The sequence below is a fragment of the Trematomus bernacchii genome, unplaced genomic scaffold (genome assembly GCF_902827165.1).
Source record: "Trematomus bernacchii unplaced genomic scaffold, fTreBer1.1, whole genome shotgun sequence".
Lineage (NCBI taxonomy): Eukaryota > Metazoa > Chordata > Actinopteri > Perciformes > Nototheniidae > Trematomus > Trematomus bernacchii.
In genome coordinates this window covers 4,999,719-5,021,209 of record NW_022987821.1, presented here as the reverse complement: position 1 = coordinate 5,021,209, position 21,491 = coordinate 4,999,719, and the positions used below count along the sequence as shown (strand labels likewise).

At 41.0% G+C, this 21,491-nt stretch overlaps 1 protein-coding gene across 1 annotated transcript; it reads right to left on the bottom strand.

Annotated features, from left to right (window-relative positions):
• Positions 1-5,145: 5,145 nt before the first annotated feature.
• slitrk6 (SLIT and NTRK-like family, member 6) lies at positions 5,146-20,863 on the bottom strand. Its single transcript, XM_034151522.1, has 2 exons — positions 20,376-20,863; positions 5,146-8,968 (listed from the first exon to the last, which is right to left on the bottom strand). Exon 2 carries the CDS (start codon positions 8,951-8,953, stop codon positions 6,437-6,439), a length of 2,517 nt encoding a protein of 838 aa, XP_034007413.1. The 5' UTR covers positions 8,954-8,968; positions 20,376-20,863; the 3' UTR covers positions 5,146-6,436.
• Positions 20,864-21,491: the final 628 nt, after the last annotated feature.

Sequence of the window (21,491 nt, the reverse complement as noted above, 5' to 3'; positions counted from 1 at the left end):
TGTTGAGCTACATTTAACTCATACAGCATGCGTCTTTCGGCCTTATTTCAAAGGAAATCAGATTTCATCTCCCACACCTCTTCACAGTCATATAAATCAAATTAAGTATATCTAACCACTCATTGGTCATGTGGTTATGGGGCTTGTATCATGTGGGGGAACATAGATAATCTTATATTGAGATGAAGGGTTTTTGTACAGTTGTCTCACTCAGAATCACTCTTATTCAATGAACTATGAGTAATGATATAAAAGGGATAATCAATAAGATATGATAATGGATTTTCTTTGTACTTCATGAAAGCCCTATAATTTGCCGGTTGATTTTAGAAGAATACACGCATTTTCAAGAGAACTCCAGTGAATGAGGAACAAATCAATAGGCTACTATTCATCTATTTGTGTACATGTTCCCATCTTAAAACACCATTTAATACCATCATTGGTTATGATCACACATCAGGCCTGGTGCCAGAGCAAGTCTGCAGCGAGGCAATGTGATTTCCATGGGACAGCCCACAAAACCACCATCTGCGGCGGCACAAATGAAATACCAATCAAACAGCGCGGCCAACGGCGTTGCGTAAAAACGTGGACATGCAAACAACAAAAAACCCCTTTGCATCCGATCATACATGTGCGCGGCGACACAAACTCTAATAAACTGGATGAGTATGTGCGTAAAGGCACACATATACAGTAGTAATCAGTGACACTTATCCAGCAGCAAAATCTCAACCTGTCGTACAATGGACAGCTTCCCCCCCCATCTATGTATAGACTCGCATTTTAGACTCTGTTACTAACTGTATATCTGTAGACTTGGTATGTCTTAAATGTCCGGTTAGGATGTATTAGAACGAAATCTAAAATGAAAATTGTAAATAAGCCATCTGTATGTAAAAAACCACCTGTATGTAAATTGTAAATAAGTCATCTGTATGTCAAATATGTCTTATATGTCTTAAATGATATGATGAATTGGAAATGGGGGACCCTGATGTAAACAAGACAAAAGTCTTTCTCTGGTCTGCATCCCCTTAACAATTGTATGTTTTGAGCTGTACTGTACTGTACCCAATATACAAGCTGTTAATAAACGTTTCAATCAATCAATCAAACCAATGTACACAATGCAGAGCGACACCACATTGCGCAACGAGCAGCAGACGATGTAATTAAGATGTAAATTGTGACTCACCGCTTGATGGTAACTTGTAGAGGCATTTCCTGGGTGGGAAGTGATATGTTCTGAATGGTGATTGGTCTAAACGTTGGCTAATGACAGGAGTCTTATTATTTACATTTACATTTTTGGATGTGAATTAGTATTTAACATCATATAGATCCTAGCATTTAAGTGCAACATAAAACAAATGATAATAATTGTAAAACACATTTATTTGGAATGGCTGGGAATCACAGTATTCATTTTCCTTCATGTGATGAAATGCTGCCCATTTAAAGGATACATCCTATCTCACACTTCTTGTGTTATATATCAAGTGATATGGGAAGTTCAGCGCATTCCAGGAGCTATTTGGTGATGAAGTGTTGTAATTTACTTTCTTACCCTTTTGTGATTTGCAGTCCACATGGTGATTTGCTACATTTCAATACTTTTTCCATGTCCAGAAGAAGCCAAACACAAAGTCTTTCAATGCTGCATTGCACTCTGGTCTACTGAGGCTTTGAGTTTCTGTGTCTGTGCAAAATCACAAAGTAAGTGACACAGCCACAATGCAACAGAACAGACCCAGAACATTCCGAAATATATTGTCAGAGGACGGGTTTATCGTCTCATTCGAGGAAGGATTTTCCTTTCATACAGCAGTTTTTATCCCCTACACCTGAGAGGCTGCTCACAGAACAACAGATTCAACACAGTACATCCCATGACTAAATACTTGTGATGTTCTGATGCACAATTGGGTCACCGGCTTGCTGTTCAAACTGTGTGCCAATTGAACAACAGGATAGGGGTTCAATGTCCATGGCTTCATAGCAAGCTGCTCTGCTTTGGCGAGCCAGCATCATAAGATTGCCCCCAGGGTAAAAGCTCAATAACAGACTACAGTTAGGAGTGGGGGTGTACTGACAGACAAAGTAACCCCTCATAATGGCTCTCCATTCATGGCCGGGGCTCCTGAGTACACTACACAGCTTATGGATACTTGATATGGATTACATTCACTTCACTGACTATCCTTTGATTTTTTTGTATGTGCTTGGTTTCGTCTTTTTTTAGCCGCATTTTTACCATCGTGAGAAGTTCAAGATAGTATTCCGTGCCAATGGTGTCTATCGAATACTTGCCAACACTTTTTGCAGACATTAATCACGTTTTTTTTAGATTGAATGCAACATTTTCTGCCCTAACATGCTCAATCTACCGTATCACTTTACATAAACATGTCATGCACGTTTGCATTCCGTTGCCCCAGTGCATGCTGGGATAGGCTCCAGCCCCCGATGTGACCCTGAGGAGTTAATGGTGGGTACAGAAAATGGATGGTTGGACGGATTGATCGATGTGCAATTCATTCTAAAACATCCCCCATCAATTAAAGTGACCACAGGTGGATTGAAGTGATAGAGATGTCATGGGAGGAATTTTAATGCAGCTTGAGTGAACTTGAAAAGTCACTGAGGATGCTAGATAAAAACCCTAGTTTAAAATATGTAGAGACAAAACTTTGATTAAAACGTGTGGGCTCAACTTATCTTAATCAGTGTTTAAACAAACAATGATACATATTTAACACCTGCTAATTACACAACTAAATAATTGCTTTTTTGATGATAAATATTTTAATCAAACACTTTGCTGTATTTAAGTTATTATCTATGATATGTTGAACCAACTGAAACAATCCAATTATGTATGATTCAGTATAAATGCAAAAGCTGTTCCAAACAAACTAAATGTTAAGGAGGGCAGGCCAGGGACAGCCAGAACATGAGAACAGAAATAAACTTTAGATTTTTCTTAAGTACAAATTCTGAACATCCCCCCCTCAATGAGGAAAAGTAGCCAATTTCTTCTTGAGCGACATTTTTTCCCCTCTTGCACGTACTGAACCTTTTCTGTCCTCCAGCAATCACATCCAACAGTGTGATTGTTCTGTATTTCTGCCGCTCACTGTTCATTAAATGTCAGGAGGAATTAAAGCAAGGGAAGAAGTGCAGCTTGAATAATGTAATGTGTGAGGCACTAATTGACTGCAGCTTGCAACAAAAAACGCGGTGAAACACTTCGCTGCAGAAGAGAGGTCGATAATGTTGCCCTAAAGAGATGTTCTGTTGTTGTGCTCACAGATATGCATATTAATGACTGGTGGTCGGGGAACAATTCAACACATTTACAACAGCATACTTTAAAAAATAATAACAAGGTGAGATGATATGGATTTTCGTTCTTTGAAAGCATTTCCCTAACAAAGCTAATGTATCATCTGCAGTACAAATGAGACAGTGGACACTCCAATAACTCCATTTTAGTGCTTGTATTCATGCAGAGCAACACAAATAGAATTACTGTAATAATACGGCATGTTACTTGCTGTAACAAAAGCTTTATTTATGTGTTCACCGCTGTTTCTGAGTGCTCATGCGTAAAAAGGCCTTGCTGTTTGGCCTGTTTTAATTACATTTCGGTCACAGGACATGATTATGTCTGGCTGCGGTGCAAAACAAACATAGGCAGTGTTCAGAATGAATTGTAAATAGTCACTGTTGGTTACTGGTGTGTTGTTTGAGTTCAGGTCTGTGGACTTGCCTGTGTGCTTTGTGCTCTCACCACTGGTTATCTTTACACTCATGAGTCACACGTGTAGCACCTCGCTCATGCTTCCACATAATTGCATTACACGTGATAACAGAATGAAAATCAGCGTCACTTCCACAGCCGCTGCCTCTTAAAAGTGATCATCCATAGTCATTAGAGATAGGTCTCTATAGCTTTTGACCAAAGAAGAGGTACTTAGCTGTAATGCACCACCATTTTTCATCATTATTGTGCAATTGTATGCAAAAACTCCTCTTAACGTCCACAAGATAGTGTGAGGGGAAGCTGCTGTACAATTTGCTATACTGGGAGTTACACAACCATAAAACCAATGAATAATTTAATGGAATAATTTATATATCTCACCTTAAACTTCTTATTCTCTTATATGCTGTGTCTTTTATTAGAAATATTCAAATCATTCTCAGGGATGGATCAAATCTTCTTAAAACGTTTTATGACAAATAATGTTCAGGTTGAATTTGAAACAGAAGTCAATATGAATAACTAATTATTCCAACTTTCTTATAGTGCAGAGACAATGTCTGATACTTGTTATATACCGCTTCTTTTAGTTGCTTATTTAACGTATTAAATGTATTCAACATTGTAGCTCTGTTGCAAGATGGGCCCAATGGTGAGCTTCGGTTCAGACAATATTCCATTTATTTGCAGTCCCTAAAGTAAAACATCTCTCTGAACACAGTAATGCACTTTGCTAATGTCTCACCTTTAGACGGGCATATTGCTTATGAGTCTCACTGGATCAAGCTGCAGTGGATCATTTGTCTTCCCTGCTGTCTGTGTGTGTGTGTGTGTGTGTGTGTGTGTGTGTGTGTGTGTGTGTGTGTGTGTGTGTGCTGGTCTGTTTGCATCCTTCAAATGATACATGCCTGCATACAAATCTATAAACATTTATTTATTCATGTCAGTGCGGTATCTGTATTTGTATGCGAGTCCTGTACGTGCATCAGTGAGGTACCGTGTGTGTTCTTGCAAAGCATCTGCAGAAACATCAATTATGATGGAAAAAGGAGGAATTAGAGAGGGTCCGCTGTTCCCCCAGAGTAGAGGATACAATAAAACTCGTGCAGAAAAGCGTGGCTGGTGAAACCCTGCAGCCATTGTTGTGTGATTAAGGACTAGGTTTGAGCCATCGCGGGGGGTTCAAATATTCACACAGCAGGAATACAACCAGATAGTGTTTACATAAGTACATGCACATACACACACACGCACTGTGGAGGTCTGATAACACATTACGGGGAATGCAATTATTTGGCTGCATAGTGTGCACTGCAGAGGCTACATCAATGTACAGTAACTGTGATGCACTAACCATGAATCCAGCTCCAAGGTAATGTAATATTGCAACTCTTTATTTCCTGTTCATCAGTTACAGCATCTGTTTATATTCTGTACAGCACTGAAGGCACACAAAAACAAAGATATAATGGAACATAAGTATATACAAAATATACAGAATAAATAATTAAATCTAGTTAAGTAGAAAAGCTACATAGTGTGTGCTTACATGAACCGTTTCAAATGTTTCCAGGAGTATGAAGGAGTGTGTAAAGTCTGACAATGTCCACATTTCAAATGTCAGTCGCCAGCGGTCCATTGCTTTTAATATGAGCCGAGAGAGGTTGGCTGAAGTCAGTCGGCAGGTAAGTTGGAGCGAGTAACCGTCCGTGTGCTAACAGGTGAATATGCCCCGCCTCTAAGAAGCAGATCAGCCAGTCAGCATGAGGAAGGAGCTTTTGTCAGACATAAAATAGTGACATGAAACACAATCTCACATCCGCTCGCACACATAAACACACACTGTAGTACCATACACATTTGTGCCTCATTATTTGTGGCAGAAAAAGAAAAAAAAAAAATCAGCAGGCCTTTTTTGATTGTCATGCACCATCTTATGGCATTTGATTAGTGCAATGCATTTTTTTACAAGATTACAGTTGTGTATAATATACTTTAAGTGCTGTATTTTCTGTTTCAAAGTAACATAAAACATCCTTTCTGTGAGAATGTCACCAGTTTGTATAAAAATAAATAAAAGGATCTATGACTGCAGTGTATTGAATTGATCGAGAGAGCTGACAGTATATCAGCGGAGCCACACTCCTACCGACGCTTTCCAATGTACAGTTGGCATTTCGCTGACTCTACGGCACATTGAGCATTTCGTTACAGCATTCCAGCTGGCTTGTGTTGACAGAGGGCGTAATCAGGTCATACACAGGATACACTGATTAAACAGCAATTCTGGGTCAAGTGGTGATTGAAATTCACCCACTTCTTTCCAAACATCTGGTGAGCTGTGCAGATCAATTCAGATTTAATCAATCATCACAAGCTGATTTAGCCCATTTCAAAGAGGGTTTCAACCCAGGTCCACTGTAATAGCTTCTTGACGTTACATTTGGCCAAACATTACTCTCACCAGCTACATAACATGGCTGTCAACAGATGAAATGTAACACAAACAAAACCAGTTACATTCTGTGCTACAATATAACTAAAAGTGGTGTGCCCATAATATATATATCTCACACTGGAAAGTACAGGAGGGCAAACAGGACAAGGCACTTGGTTCCAAACATAATATATAGGTTTATATATATATATTTTTTCTGCTTGAGTTCAGTTAAATGCAGTTTGATGCTCCAGAACCTCCAAGTAGTCTGGCTCAGTGTGCAGGTTGGCCTTGAGTTCAAAGTACTCGTTCTTAGTTTGCTCAAGCATGACCTTGTGTGGTCTTGAGTACATAATCGTCTCCATTAGCTTCAACTCTTCCTGGTGCCCAGGGACCTGCATGTCTACGGCAGACTGAAGCTGGGGCATGTTTTTCCTAAGGTACTCAGTTATTCCAAGTTGCTGCAGCTCCTTCTCCCGCTCGAAAATGTTCCTGTAGAAAGAGTTGGGATTCCCGAGCGTGACGAACTCGGCGGGGCACTCGCCAGTCATGGGTCGAAACTTTGAGCTGGGGTTTCCTGTGAGTGGGGAAGTGTTTTCCTTCTCCATGATACTCCGGCAGAGGTGATGCTTGGCGCTGGGATCGTCGAGGCCATAATCCAAATCCATGTCGTGCTCCTTGTGCTGGGAGCAGTAGGTGGGGTTGCGACAGATCTGCACAATAGGACTGTGGGATCTCTCTTCGTACAGAGAGGCAGACCCTGTTCTCTGTGTCATGGTGTGGTGTGTCGTTTTCTGCCCGTACATGCTGTAGTGTAAGTGAATTGGACTGCTGCTGTTTTCTCTCGGCTGTTCCTCGGCTGCTTTTCTCTTCGCTCTTCTCCGCCGCCGATGCACTACAAACACCACCAATCCGGCTGAGCAGAAGATAATCATGAGGATCAACATGAGAAGGCATAAGATGAGCACAGAGAGTGGGACACTGTCCGTGAGCGAGCTGAACAAACCCTGTCCTTGACTGTCAGGCCCCAGGGTGGCGGTCACTTCATCACCTGGGGACGGAGGGTAGTAGGTCCCCAGACCAGGACATAGCACCTCATAACGGAGGCTTCTCAGCTCCGCCTGCATCACTTTCTTAGGGCTGTGGCAATAAATGGAGCCAACCACTGTGTCTTTTTGGAGCTTCTCCACCCATTGTTTGAGGCTGAGCAAGTCACAGCTGCAGTCCCAGGGGTTGTCCTCTAAATAAATCTGCTCCAGCGAGTCGAGTTGATCAAGCACGTTGCTCACTGGCAGGTGCATAAGTAGATTTTTCCTCAAGTTTAATTTGGTGAGGGGCACATTGCGAAAAATCTGCGCGGGAAGGGAGCTGAGCAGGTTGTTATTTAATGACAACAGCTTCAGGTTTGGCAGGGGATTAAATGTGCCCGGGGCAATCTCTTTGATAAGGTTGTATTCCAGATACAGATATTCAAGGTTGTGGAGCCCCACAAACATTGTGGAGAACAGTTTTTCAATGCGGTTGCCATTCAAATAGAGTTTTTTCAAACTGCTCAAGCTGAGGAACGTTTCGTTGTCAATGTAATCAATTCTGTTGTTGGCCAAGTTGAGCAATTCTAAACTATCATATGTGACAAAATCTGACTTCAATAGCTTCTGAATCATATTTCCCGTCATGACCAGTTTAGCGGGGCTTTGCTGAAGTATTCCGATATCTGATATCTTCTGAATGCCTCTGTCCTGACAATGCATCAAAAAGCCAGCCACAGGGTGATTGTGACAGGAACAGTGCTCCACACAAGGACTGCCGGGAAGGTTAGACGGTGTCGGTGCCTTGGCGTCAATCATCTTGGGAATCTGGGACGCTTTGGAGGAGGGCGTTACAACCATATCCAGTGACTTCGACGGCTCTTCCAGGTTAATGTCAGCATGGGACGGGCAGAGAACATCCTTCTTGACTTTAGCCAGAATTGTCCCCTTTAGGTGATTTGGTGTGCTGCAGAGTACATCCCCAATTGCTGACTGGGACCTCATGTTCTCCATCCAGATTTTTAAATGTAAAATATCACAGTCGCAGACCCACTTATTGTCCTCCAAAAGCAGTTCCATTATCCGTCCGATGTGCTCCAGAAAGCCGACATAAGGCAGAGTCTGCAGTTTGTTGCCACGCAAGTCCAGGTGGGTGAGGGGCACGAACCGGAAAATGTTGTTGGGTAAAAACTCGATGACATTATCATTGAGGATGAGGACCTTGAGGCGGATCAGTTTGTTGAAGGCCCCGGGCTCGATGACCCGAATGAAATTTGTGTCAGCTTGGAGAAACTCCAAATTCACCAGGCCTTGAAAAGTGTCCTCTTTCAGGTTGACAAGGAAATTGCTATTTATGTGGAGTTTTTTCAGTGAACCGAGACTGCTAAACACCCCTGGTTCCAGCTCTTGAATGCTATTACCCCCGATGTGCAGTGAAAGGGCATTCTTAAGCCCTTCCATCTCCTCTGCGCGGAGCTCAACCAAGTCATTTTTGTAAAGGTTCAGGTGGAAAGGCACACCTGACGGGACTTTGATTTGGGAGATTTTGGTGATGTTTCTTTGCTCACAGTTCAGGTGAAGGATGCCATCTTTTCCCTCGCAGGAGCACAATGAGTCACAAGACTCACTTATGGAGGATGATGCCTGTGAGGGAATGATATCCTGGGATAGGGCTGCAGTGAGAAACAAGCCGATGAAGATGATGCAGGGCAGCATTTCGGTCGGAGATATCTGTGGAGGAAAGATGGAAACATGGGCAGAAGAAAATTCAGTTAACATTGTTTTAATATTCTTGCAGTTTTACATAAATGTAATTGTACTAAAATGTAAGAAACTGTTGAATGATATATGACCCCAGTGATCCAAATGCCATGTATGTTTCATGTGTTACAATACATGAACTTTTGTTGTTCTATGTGTCAAAGTGTCAAAGTCATGCAAATTTGATGTGATACAATCCATGAACTTTGGTTATTGTGTGTGAAAGTGCAACAGTGTAGAATGACATGGGTGCCTCACATGCATGAGGTGAAGTAACCCCGGTCTTGTATAAAGTGTGTGCTGTGGAATTATTTCATATAGTCAAAATGAATCAAACATGGGCAAACAGGAGAAGGCAAACAGTGTCCACTATTTTACACTTCTTTATATATTAATAAATAACTCTTAGCAATGTGGATTCCTGGGTGGACTTGAATAATTGAAGTCCAACCAAGTGTAGCAGCTAATAATCCATGTTATCATCAGAATCCACCCAGAAACTGCATTAGCGATGAGTAAATGCATTTCGTGGTGTGGGCAAAGACAGTAAGGCAGCATCTCTTTACGATGACTCACACTGGGATAATGGTACATTTAAAGAAATGACTTTCTCATTTGACTGATTTTGCTGTCCTTTATATGCAGACTCATGAACAAGGACAAAGACTCACTCAGTGTGAGTCATACAAAGGCAGAAGTCAGCTCAATCCCTCTAGAGTCCGTGTCACGGCGAGATTTATAAAAGCCAGTCTAAATAAAGAACTGAATAGCGATGCCTTTATCGCCCGTCCAATAACTTGCACTTCACTGAACTGAGTGTGAACTTATCATGAACAACACCTTTATTCATCTGTTTGTATAATGTTATTCTGATTGTGTTTTCCAATGTTGCAGTGAACAACAACGTATACAAGAGGTCCCACAGACAGCACTGTCCAGTTGAACCAATATCTAATGACGATTATTCATTGTAATCAGGATTGATGTTGTATGACAACGGAAACGCCGGAATGTGATTTTAATGATGAGCCACATCTAAATCAATTATGCTAAATTGAGATCACAATGGATCAAAGGCAAGATCACTCCCACGAGACTGCCGGTGAAGTACAGGCATCTTCCCGTGCTCGAGGATAACTAGATATCCACCATTCGCTGACAGAATTCTTCAAAGAGATAGGACGTGGAAAGATGGAAAGAAGACGCAGCTGTTCTTGTTAACAAATCCGATTAGTATCTTGAAAGCTTCGTTCTAACAAGACGAGGCAAGTCTAGTTCAGTAGATTCAGCCGGTGCAGAACAGTGTTTGTCAGAAACCGCAACGTCTGAGTGATCCATCTATAAATGGGAGTCCACTCTGTTGACGGGGAAATACTTACTGCCCATTGAAAGTCAATCATATGTAAGGTACATATCGGGGGCAGGGGTTGATTGAAGTGTCTAATCACAAACAGAATGTTAATCTGTTCGGTGCAGCTCGGTGACTCACTATATAGAATTTTAAAGACTTGCAAGAGCGTGACTGCAAAAGTTAAAATATATATCAGATTACTGTAGTCAGTTCAGATGAAAGTCTTTCCAAACCCACACACATAGAGGACGGCATCCAGGGAGACAACCGAACCTCTCAAAGGGGCGGCAGCTCCAAAGACAAAAGCTGAATTTGAAGGAGTCTCTTAAATAGTAACTTCACTCCTACTTCTACTTCTTCTTTCTCTTTGACCTCTTTTGCCTGTTTCAAAGTGCCTTGCTATATATTTTTTCTCTTAGATAAAGTACAAATTATTAATGAAAAGCAAGACAACACAACCTCCAACATCTTTGATGTATTTAGACATATTCCCCAAGGTTACTCTAAACTTTTCTCTCACTACATGAAACTAGGCACTATAACAAGTACACTTTGTTTGTCATATTCTTTTTGTATTATCTAAGTTACCGAAAGGAAATAAATACATATTTCTTTATAAATATCATCACTAATAATAAAACTACCAACTTAAACAATTCTACAGGGAGTCACCACGACTTCAGACAGAATTCACCACAATAATTAGTTGCATGTTGTTGCCTCGAGGGATATGCAACAACAAGGAGGCCCACACTGAATATTATTTCAAAATGACACTCATTATGAGTCATTAAGGAAAATATCGGCACATCAAACAGAAGATTAAAACGGTTTGTTTGTTATAGGGCTGTGCAATTAATCATATTATAATCGCAATTACGATTTTGGCCTGCCACAATTACGAAAACAACATAATCGAAAAAAACAATTATTTTGCTTTGCTAGGTTGTGACTGCACTGCAACATATTTGATCTAATACATTTTGGTCTCATTTATTTGTATTTATCATATTTATATATGTTTAGTAGCTTGGGGAAGTGTGCTCCAAAATATTTGTTGATCTTGTTTATTGGTATTTCTTATTTTGATATTATTTATTTAAATGTATCATTTATTTTATTTATTTTTGTATTGGTTTTTCAGTTGAATTATACGTTCAGGGTAATCAACAGTTAAAAAGATACTGTTCAAATTATTATTTGTATTTGTTTTAAAGTTCAATAAATGGATTTTTTCAAAGTCAATGAATAATCGTATTTAATAATCGTGATATCAATGATTGACCCAAATAATCGTGATTATGATTTTTGCCATAATCGCACAGCCCTAGTTTGTTAATAATATTTATTTACAGAAAGATACAGATAAGAGCCAAATTTGAAGTCATCTAATGATGCTTTTAACACTTTTGTATAATAAAATGTCTAAAAACATGATAAAATTGGAATTTGCATTTGGTCAAAAACATAATGCTTAAAACCTGCTACATTACTGAAGACTCTTATACATCCCAGCTAAATAATGACCATGTTGAACCAATAACAGGCAGAAAATAAGGGGAGATATGATTGTACAAGCTCCAATTACCCATGTTTGTCAATGGCAGACAATGTGGTGAGTCACAATGAATACCAGAAATCTAATTGGCAAAACCTATTAAATATGCATTGTTTGGACAGTGATAACATTCGGACAAGGGATCCAAAAAGCTGGCCTCCCAGAATATCTCTGTCCATTTCCTTTTCATTATGTATCTGCGTTTGCTTGTGCAGGAGTCTGCTGGTGGTCACGGCACCCGAGGCACTCACCTCTGTGACCCTGATGGCTCGTAAGACAATGCGAAATGAAACTAGACTATTAACAGATGTTATCGCATGCTGCATGATGACACTGCAGAGGGCAGATATGGAAAGGCATTAGCCTCATTGCACTCTTTCTTCTGTATTTCAAACAGCCTTATTTAACCGATCCATTTTCCACGTAATCAATGTTGCATGGGATTCAGCTTGACAGGCACCGGAAGATGAAACACTCTGACTTTGCGCTGTTTCTTTTCCTAAATTAAAATGCGCTTCTCTTGCTGTTCAGACAATTCAATTAGAGGCCCACTGAAGCCCTATGAATTCTCCCCTCATGCATGTGTGTGAAGCCAAGTCATCGGCCGACATCAAATGAGATGAGTTAGAGAAAAGATAGACGGAGCAGAAATGGGAGAGACCGCAAAGGGGAAGTGGAGAAGAAAAGTCTGCGGATGGAATATTTATCACACATTGAGGCTTTCTGCACGCGCTGTAACATACACAACAGGATTCAGGTCGCTTATAGACTCATAAATAGCATGTTCACACTGAATTAGGGCCGGCTATGTATACTATTGTTCCAGTATAGTGCAGTGTTCCATAATATCAAGGAAGTCCAATGTCCACTCATGAGTATGTTGGCATGTCACACTGACTAGGTTTCCTCTGTGACGTACTTCTCTAAGCAGTTGACTAATCACGACATAGTCGGCGAGCTAACCAATCAAACAAGGCTCTGGTTTCGGACAGAGGGTGAAAAGATGTCCCCTTTAACAGACATTAAATTCAACTGTGGAATCTCAAATGGCTGAAACAAGCCATCACATGAATCACGGTGACATCCAAGTTCAACTTGTAGACTTTATTGCACCCTAAAGGAACCTCTCTTTTGTTTTTACCCTCTTCAAAAGGAAGGTCAGGTTTGGTTCCAAGCGAGTCCTGCAGCTAGAAATGATTTAGTGTTTTTGCTCATGATCGCTGCAGTAAAACAACAAACTAAAAGGCAGAAAGTCCATGATGGTGCAGCATAGTACAACTTAAATATTATTTCCCACTTTATTTCCTCCTTTGTGTACAACCAACCAAGGTAATTAGCCTTGAGGTCAACAGGCAGCATCCATCTTGTGAATAAGCAATGAAGCTGCAGATAATGCCAGCTCACCGCATTAGGATTCTGATACAAACATTGATACTGACAAACGTATCTTGTTTGACTTTGAAAAACGTTGACTTTTCTAAAACTAACAAAGTTACATGCTATACCTTTGGAAAGCCAGGGGTCGCACTAAGCATGCAATCTTTACTGGAGAGCACAAAGCACATGTGTCCTTGATCTCCATTGATTTTTCACACATAATGCACCAAACGGTCAGAGCGTTGCTGTACCACTTATTTTTATCCTCCATACATTTGTCATAGTTTGCAGTGAACTGACACAGATCACAAACAGTACACAACAGGAAGTCTGGATTTGAACTGACTTATGTGCACACTATCCAGTTGACAGTTTAGGACATAATTCTCAGATAATGCGAACGTAGCCGTAGTCATGTTCTGTCCTCGTCACTGTCAAAGTAAGTAAAGCATGCTGGAGCCACAAATAGCCCATAAGGCAGGAGCCTAATTCCTTTTTCTGTTGCGTGTTGATGTACAAGTATGAAAGGCTTGTTATCCCTTGTAGCGCACGACAGATAGAACCCATTCTCCCATCTCTGTCAGGACTGATAAAAGTCACTCCGTATTTGTGTTTTAAAACATGTATATCTTAGGGACACTTTAGAATTTCTGTGGTTTTCTAATGGTTTTAAAAAGGCTGCACTGCCTCTTATAAGTCCCAAACAGTTTATGACCTCAGTCCTCCTGATTGCTATGGCTACCTGCAGTCATGGTGATTTATGGCGCTTGACATCAAGGAGGGTGAAGGAGTCCATTTTAATTCCCCGAAGCCTGAGGTTCCCTGTCATATAAATAGTGTATTATATGCAGGTGCATCATCTACATGTCAAAAATGTAAATGTAATCTGTACTCCGTAACCAGGATCAAACACTATGATGGAGAATTCTACGCAGCTGTAAATTGTTCTTGGACAGCGAAATTAGGGATTTGGGCCTCTGTAGACCATTAACATGCACAACAACCTATAACAGTACAGGAAAGGGAAAACCCCATCAAGCATAATAGGCTTCTTTAAACTCTTGAATCAACCCCACATTCTCCACCTGGACAGGAGTAAGGCTGTAGCAACCTCCACCAGCTGCTCTACCGTGCAGAAACACAGATCCTCTTGGCAGCGCTGCGAGCACAGCCTCGGTGACCAGGGAAGCGAGGATCATGTCCGCGCTCTGATTGCTCCTGCATGGCGTTGCATCTTGAGAAACATCATCAGTGGCCTGTTAAAAAGCGAAATCAGCTGTGTGCTTTCTCATGTCGTGCAGCAGTTCTAACAGCTGGCAGCTGATCATAATGGCTGCCTCAGTCTGAACTGCTTCACACATAGCACCCTCTCACATATTCAAATACAGGTATACAAATCAGCTCCAGTCTCTAGCTACCTTGTTTACTGAACACCATCTTCTCTTACTGTTCAGTGCTTGTGGGCCATCATTTTTTATAGTGAACATATGCATGATAGAACTAATAATAGCAGCACAAAGACCGCACGGGGAGGGGACGGGGGGTGGCGTTGCTCCCCTGGCAAATGTGATTTAGCAGGCTTGCATTTCAAATGGTCTGTTTAACTAATGCGCAGTAATTAGTTCTCCAGAAACGAGCAGGCAGATTACACCAGTGTATCGTGGCATCAAGGTGCATTTTGTAAGGGAAGACATCTGCGCCAAACAGATGTACATTTCCTGTGTACAGTATTGTCCACTTAAAAGCAGACACGTTGTATTCAGGAGTGACTAACCAGTGCCCAGCAGGACTGTTAAATTGTGGATGAATGTATTCAGAATACTCTATCCATAGACAGCTGTCTCTGGAAAGCAAACAAAAATGTGACAAAATAAATTACAGAGGATTTTTGCTCTTGATTCTTGCACAGTAAAATCATTAATTGTGTAAACTTGAATTAGTTGAGACGTATTGATAGGATTTCATTTTATATTAGCATGTCCCACTTGTTTTTCTCAGCTGCTTAAAAGGGCCAATTCGGAAAGTAGTACCCACCCTCAGTAAAAATGCAGCCCGGTAACGGTAATGATAGTCCTATGATTCACTCCATACATAGGTGTAGATGTGCTGCCTGATACACACACTTCAGACTCAAAGGAGCCACACATTATAGGCAGACAGACCTGCTTACAGGGGATAAACAATATAAAGGGCGCCTCCTAGGACATTGTGTAGTGTTTGTACAGCAGGACTGAGAGGTTATTACACTATAGTTGATGTTGTTTGTGTCACTTTGGGAACAGACTTCATTCCTACATCTCAGAAAACTTCTAATTGTTGTATCATAAAAACTAAATACACTGGTGCTTGCATGAACATGTCGTTTCGTGGAATTCTTAATTGGCAGATGTATAACCGGTTTGAGATATAATTTACTGTATGTTTCTTTCTTCAACAGAAACATGCTGCCTAATTGGACGAATTACTATAAAGTCATAAGCTTGTTTTTACAATCACATCTGCTGGTAGATGTACTCATTAGTACCGGCTGAATTGTTTCATAACTAAATAAAGTATACATATCTAAAGCTTTGTGCATGACTATTAACTGGTACTTGACTGTTTTTGTATATTATTACTAACATTAGTGATCCTGCAGATTTTAAACTTTTATTAGAGTCCATATATTTGAGTATCCTGAGCTCATACATGTTCATGAGAAGAATGAAATGAAAAGAAAAAGAATAAATACACAAAATAATTCTGCCCCGGCTTTAAGCCCTTTGGATTAGCTTTCAGCTAACCTTGCAAAAACATATCCACGATTCCCTCAGGTCTTGTGAAGAAGAAAAAGTAATAACAGGACAGACTATCTCTTACTGTTTGGGAAACATGCGCGGGTACGTTTTACCTCAGACAATTCAGATGGTGTGTACCTACTTTTCAAATTCTGTCAGCTCTACCCTCTTTATTCAGTAGACACTTCCCATAATTCAGTCCTGTGACATACCGAGATCAGTTTAACTTGCCTAATGATGCAGAGCCGGTACCTCTACCCGTTTGACACCCGGAGCAGACTGATGCACATGGCTGAAGGAAATCTAGTCTGCGACTAATGGAAAAAACAAGACTGCCAGTATCAGACCGAGCACACCCAGAGAGGATGTGGACGTACAGTAGCTTAAGGCTGCGGCCCTCAACAGGATAAGCTGGTTAGAAGATGGAGAGATTGATGGATGTCAAGTCTGTGCAAGTCTGTTTGCGAGATAGGTCGTAATCCATAAAGTTCATGGGGAATACTCTTCTGTATTTACTCTCAGAGAACAGGGTGTTGCTCAGGTTTCCCCCGAAATGCAAACATTCTGAATGATGGACAACATTTGACCTTTAACAAGTAAAACCCTCACAGTAAAAGCCTAATATTTGATGTTAAATAAAACAAATGTTGATTTAACTTTTGAGTCTAGGGACACATTAAAGGTGGGGTACTGTAGGTAATTTTGGAGAAACCAGCTCGAGTGCGCTAGAATTAGAAAATACACAGCCGGAAGAAATCTGCCACTTCCTTACAGAGCCCCTCCTCCAACACACACAAACGTGCACATGACCAATGAGGACACGAGATAAGTTTGTGCACAGATGGAAGGCTGACAGGCAGGTAGGCCATCCAGTTATTTTAGCCGGGCCGGCTAAAATGATTGGTCGTGCTTTTTACAGTACTATGGCTTCCACAGATGACATTTTTTAATGGATTTTTTTATCAAAGCACTTAATATATTCATTGCTATCGGGATGTTAAGAGCATTCCATGGAATATAACAAAAAGTGTATCTCGAGCCGGTTTCTTAAATTTACCTACCCCACCTTTAAGGGATTAAGACCAAAACGGCTGATAAAAAATGTATATTTCTATAAAAAGGTCTTGTCTCAAGAAGCTTTAAGTAATGTTTTGGAATACACATTACATGGCAACTTTAACACAGATTTGATAAAAAGGTAAGTTGTTTTTCTGCTCCGTTTTCTCTTTTAAGATTGGGTTAATTGAGGGTCTGATGACTTAACAGCTACAGGGACTTGAGCTGTCCTGTACGGTCCTTTTAAACGGGACCTTTCAAGGCTAATTACGTTGGAATGCCAAAGCGGGCAGCTAGAGAAACTGGACAATTTGTAAAGCTCCTGTTCAAACGTGTTAAAAAATAACAAAAGCTTCAAATTCATATAATTAAACATCTCAACAATGATAATTCCCAGTTGTATTTGGTATGGCCTACTGCCAGGCACCTTCAAATGTTTTACCATCAACATAAAATTAACCGATAAAAAAAAGGTATTTACAGACAACAGCACGTATCGTGCACCACATATCTGACGTTAGAAATATGTGCACATCACACGTGACGTTGATGCAACAGAAGGGAGTGTTGCATTGCAAACAAAGGCTGTTTATTGCCCTAAATAAATCTGCTCACTGAGCATTTCATCAGAAAGCTTTCCACAGCCCATCTTATCTATGTGCTACTTTTTCAATATAATACATTCTGCAAGATAGACAAACAAATAGGCTCAGCATGTGTCCTGAATGTCTGTTTTTAGGAAGACAACGAGTTCCAACTTGCACTGTTGTTTCAGTAAAATGTCCCTTTTAAATCAGTCAGTAGCACAAAATAAATGAATGCAAATAAGTGAAAGTGCTTTCTACATGTGGACTGAGGCCCCTAACCTTTTCACATAAGGAGCATCAGTGATCCTAGTGGAAAAATCTAGTCTAAAGCCCTGACAGCACTATCGACTTACCAGAGTCCAATAAGAGACTCAAAGGCCTGAAGCCCCAACCTCCTATATAATGTTTTAGAGGTTTATTGCAAAAAGAGGCTATTTTCTACTAGGTATTTGAGATAACACTCCTGGACAACATACATACACAAACAGGAATGGGCTAGTAGTAATTACACTGCATACCTTGTCTTACAATGACATAGGGAGCTTTTACAGGGAGTGCTTTGCACAGCATGAGTGCTACCTGCTCATTTACTCAAATGTTCACTAGCCGCACCTTGCTGCAAAGCATGAAGCAGATAATACCAACAACCTGGCTTAGAAGCACTGGAGAGTCATCTTCTTCCCCCTTTTGGAGGTCACCAACCAACAGTTGCGTGCATCCACTAATACTTAAAGTAAAGATTGCTTTTGCTCGGGGGCTGTAACAGAGAATGAGACTGAGACGCTGAATGCGAGTCAGGGAGACTTGTTGCGTCCAGCCAGGGGTTGTTTCATTTCAGCCTGACATGGGATAGCAGATTAGAGCCCCCTGCACTCTATTGCTTCGCCGTGCATGAGTGCCAGTGTGTTTTTGCTCCCGTGCACGTTCCCCAGCCTTGTTTATGAGAGTGTACGAGCTCTGACCGTCTATCAAGTTCCCCGAGCGCCCTGCAGTGTTCCCAGGCACCAATTATGGAGGAACTTGTCCCTTTCTCTTCTGTATTGGAAGTGATGTGGCTTGCCCTACAGGGTCGACACCACCACTACACCCACATATCTGCAGAGATTCGACCAGTGCCCGTGGCCCTCCACCGCAATCCTGGAGAAATGATAATTATGACATCCGCCCACTCATGAGGCAAGAGATAGTTCAACTCCCTTGCCCCTTGTTCCAGCCCTTTTTTTGACTGATTCAATATTCTGTGGGCTCACGCTGCCCACTTTCTCCGTGTCTTGGGAAGGCTCTCCAATATCTCTCTCTGTTTCTCTCTGTGTCTGAAAGTAGTGTGCTTTAATAAAGTTTCCCAATGCCCCCTTTCCTGTTCTACCCTGCAGCTGATGCTCTTATAACTGCAGTCTTCTCTCACAGGCCAGATCCATTGCCTGTGGCTGTTCCACACATTAAACAACACCTATTGAAACGCCAACGCAACTGTATTCAGGCCTATTGTTAATTGATAAATGGGGCAAAGCAAGAACTTAAATCAAGCAGCACTCCCTTTGTGAATCACCCTTTCTTGCATAATGTGTTAAATTGGCCCACATGTCTCTGCATACCATCCATCAATAATTAATCTCCCATTATTCAGACACACAAGGCTTAGGCAGTCCATACATTTATGGTATGGGGCCCTTAAAACCAAGATATTAGATTATTAACCACTGATTCATTCAAGCACGAAATTGGGATCCAAACTCAATTATGCAATTCACAACCAAAAGCTAATTAGACACTTCTTCCCTTCATTAACTTAAATAGGACTCACCCTCACATCTAGGGGGGGGGGGGGGGGGGGGGGGACGACACAGTCCTGCAGGACAGAGTGCAAACTGATTAAATTAAGATGGAATGCAGTCAAGATTTATTTAATCCGCCCTGATCTACGGTATAGCGAGGGATGTATGCTTAATGAGTTTATATGAGATTAACAGACAAAATATGCCTCTGAAAAAATATAAACCCCTTCTTCTCTCTGGTTGGCTGTTAGAAATCGTGATGCAGTGTCCATTAAAACACACCTGTGACCAGTAGTTATTAATATTCATACATACAAAAAAGAGGAACCACAGAGAAAAATAATGCAGAGAGAGTGTATTCATGCAGATCTCTAATTAGGTAAAGAAAAATACATCCAATTTAGGTTTTTAGGTATTTTGTCACTAGGTATGAAATACAAAGCAGTGTGTAGGCACATCACCAGTCTTAATTACCATAAGCTTTCACAGAGCCGTAGGATACAGTAACTGCGTGTGGCAAACAGCCAGGTGTGCTCGAGGTAATGGAGCCCCCTCAGGGAAACTCGCTGTTCTCCTTCTGTCAAGTCCAGACACTTATTTTTACAGGACTTTCTCTGCTTGTAAAACCTTGCCAGTGAAACAAAAAAACCTACTTCTACAGTAGTTGACAGTCCACGTACAGAAGCACATTTTACAGGAGTGATATGTTTAGAGTAAATATGGAAGGGTCCTGTGCTGGTTAGTTGGAGCCTGCCCATAACGGACACCTGGATTCCATTTCATTTCATTTCAATTGAACAGAAGGAGCCCCATAAAGCCCACCTGGTCAAATAAATAAATAATGTTTTATAGAGATATAAACATATTTATCACAAGTGACTCTGATCGTGGCTTACCGTCTATAACTGATAAAAACAGGGGAAGAATATTCCAAATTCCACCGATCTCAGTCCATCAGTACGCGGCGCATTGGAGAGGAGCTTTCCTCCACAACACTTTCTTCCCGTCTCTTAAAAAAAACTGGCTGCCACACGGAGAAACTTCACAGGATCCCTCAGTCCCCACTTGTCCTCTCTGCTCCACAGTCTCTCTTGAGTCTGACACTCTGCTGTCACACACGGGTTTCTAATTATTCCCTTGCGCGGCGAACCTTCACTCCGGTCCCGGGATGATTGAGCGTCGCCCTCCTCCCACAGCGTCCTCAGAATTAATTACGATTAAGTTGCAGGTTTGAGCCACCAAACAAACCCAGGGTCGAGATTAAAAAGCTTAGATTGTATCTTCTTGTACAGTCCACTCTGAATGAGGAATGCGTGCACAGTGTCCAGCTCTGGCGCCGAGCCGCGCGCTCTGTGTAGTTAACCAATCTGCGATATATTGGAGTTGCTCCGTAATTTGCATGCTGTAGAGGTGGACTACAGAGACTGGAAGTTGCGTCAAGCCAGGCACAATAGAGGGAGGGGGTTCTGGTTGTGCCTTTCAAAATAAAAGCACATCGCTAATAGAAACTCCACTAAAAATAGTAATTTAGACATAATTTCCATATAAGACAATATAGATGCTTTGTATAATTGAACTCCATATTTAAAAATAAAGAAAACCATCAATGAGCATGCTCTTACTGCCACAAAGACCCAACCTAGAATTGAGAAATCCAATCGCTTTATTTAGAAGGGAAAGTTGCTTTACTTCCGGGATTTCCTGGTTATTTTTGATACATCTGGGAAAGCTCTGTAGGAGTTATACAGAGCTCCTCCTCTTGGAGGATCTTTCAATAGGAAGAAGAAAACTTGCATTGATGGGCTTTAAATAGCCTGACTGCAGTAATGTAACTGAAAAATAAAACTGATGCTATCCAATATAGGTATGTCCAATGCATCAAAACACAGATCAATGATCCAATAAGCCCAACAAAACCACCCTATAGTGTCTTACCTTGAATACAATTAGATATCATGAGAGAAAATAAGGCTGTTTTTCTGTGAAAAAGTCAAGCGGCTAAGTGTGTGTGG

Bases quoted from the DNA above. Each gene is read 5' to 3' on its own strand.
- slitrk6 (XM_034151522.1), bottom strand. From the start codon at position 8,953: ATGCTGCCCTGCATCATCTTCATCGGCTTGTTTCTCACTGCAGCCCTA.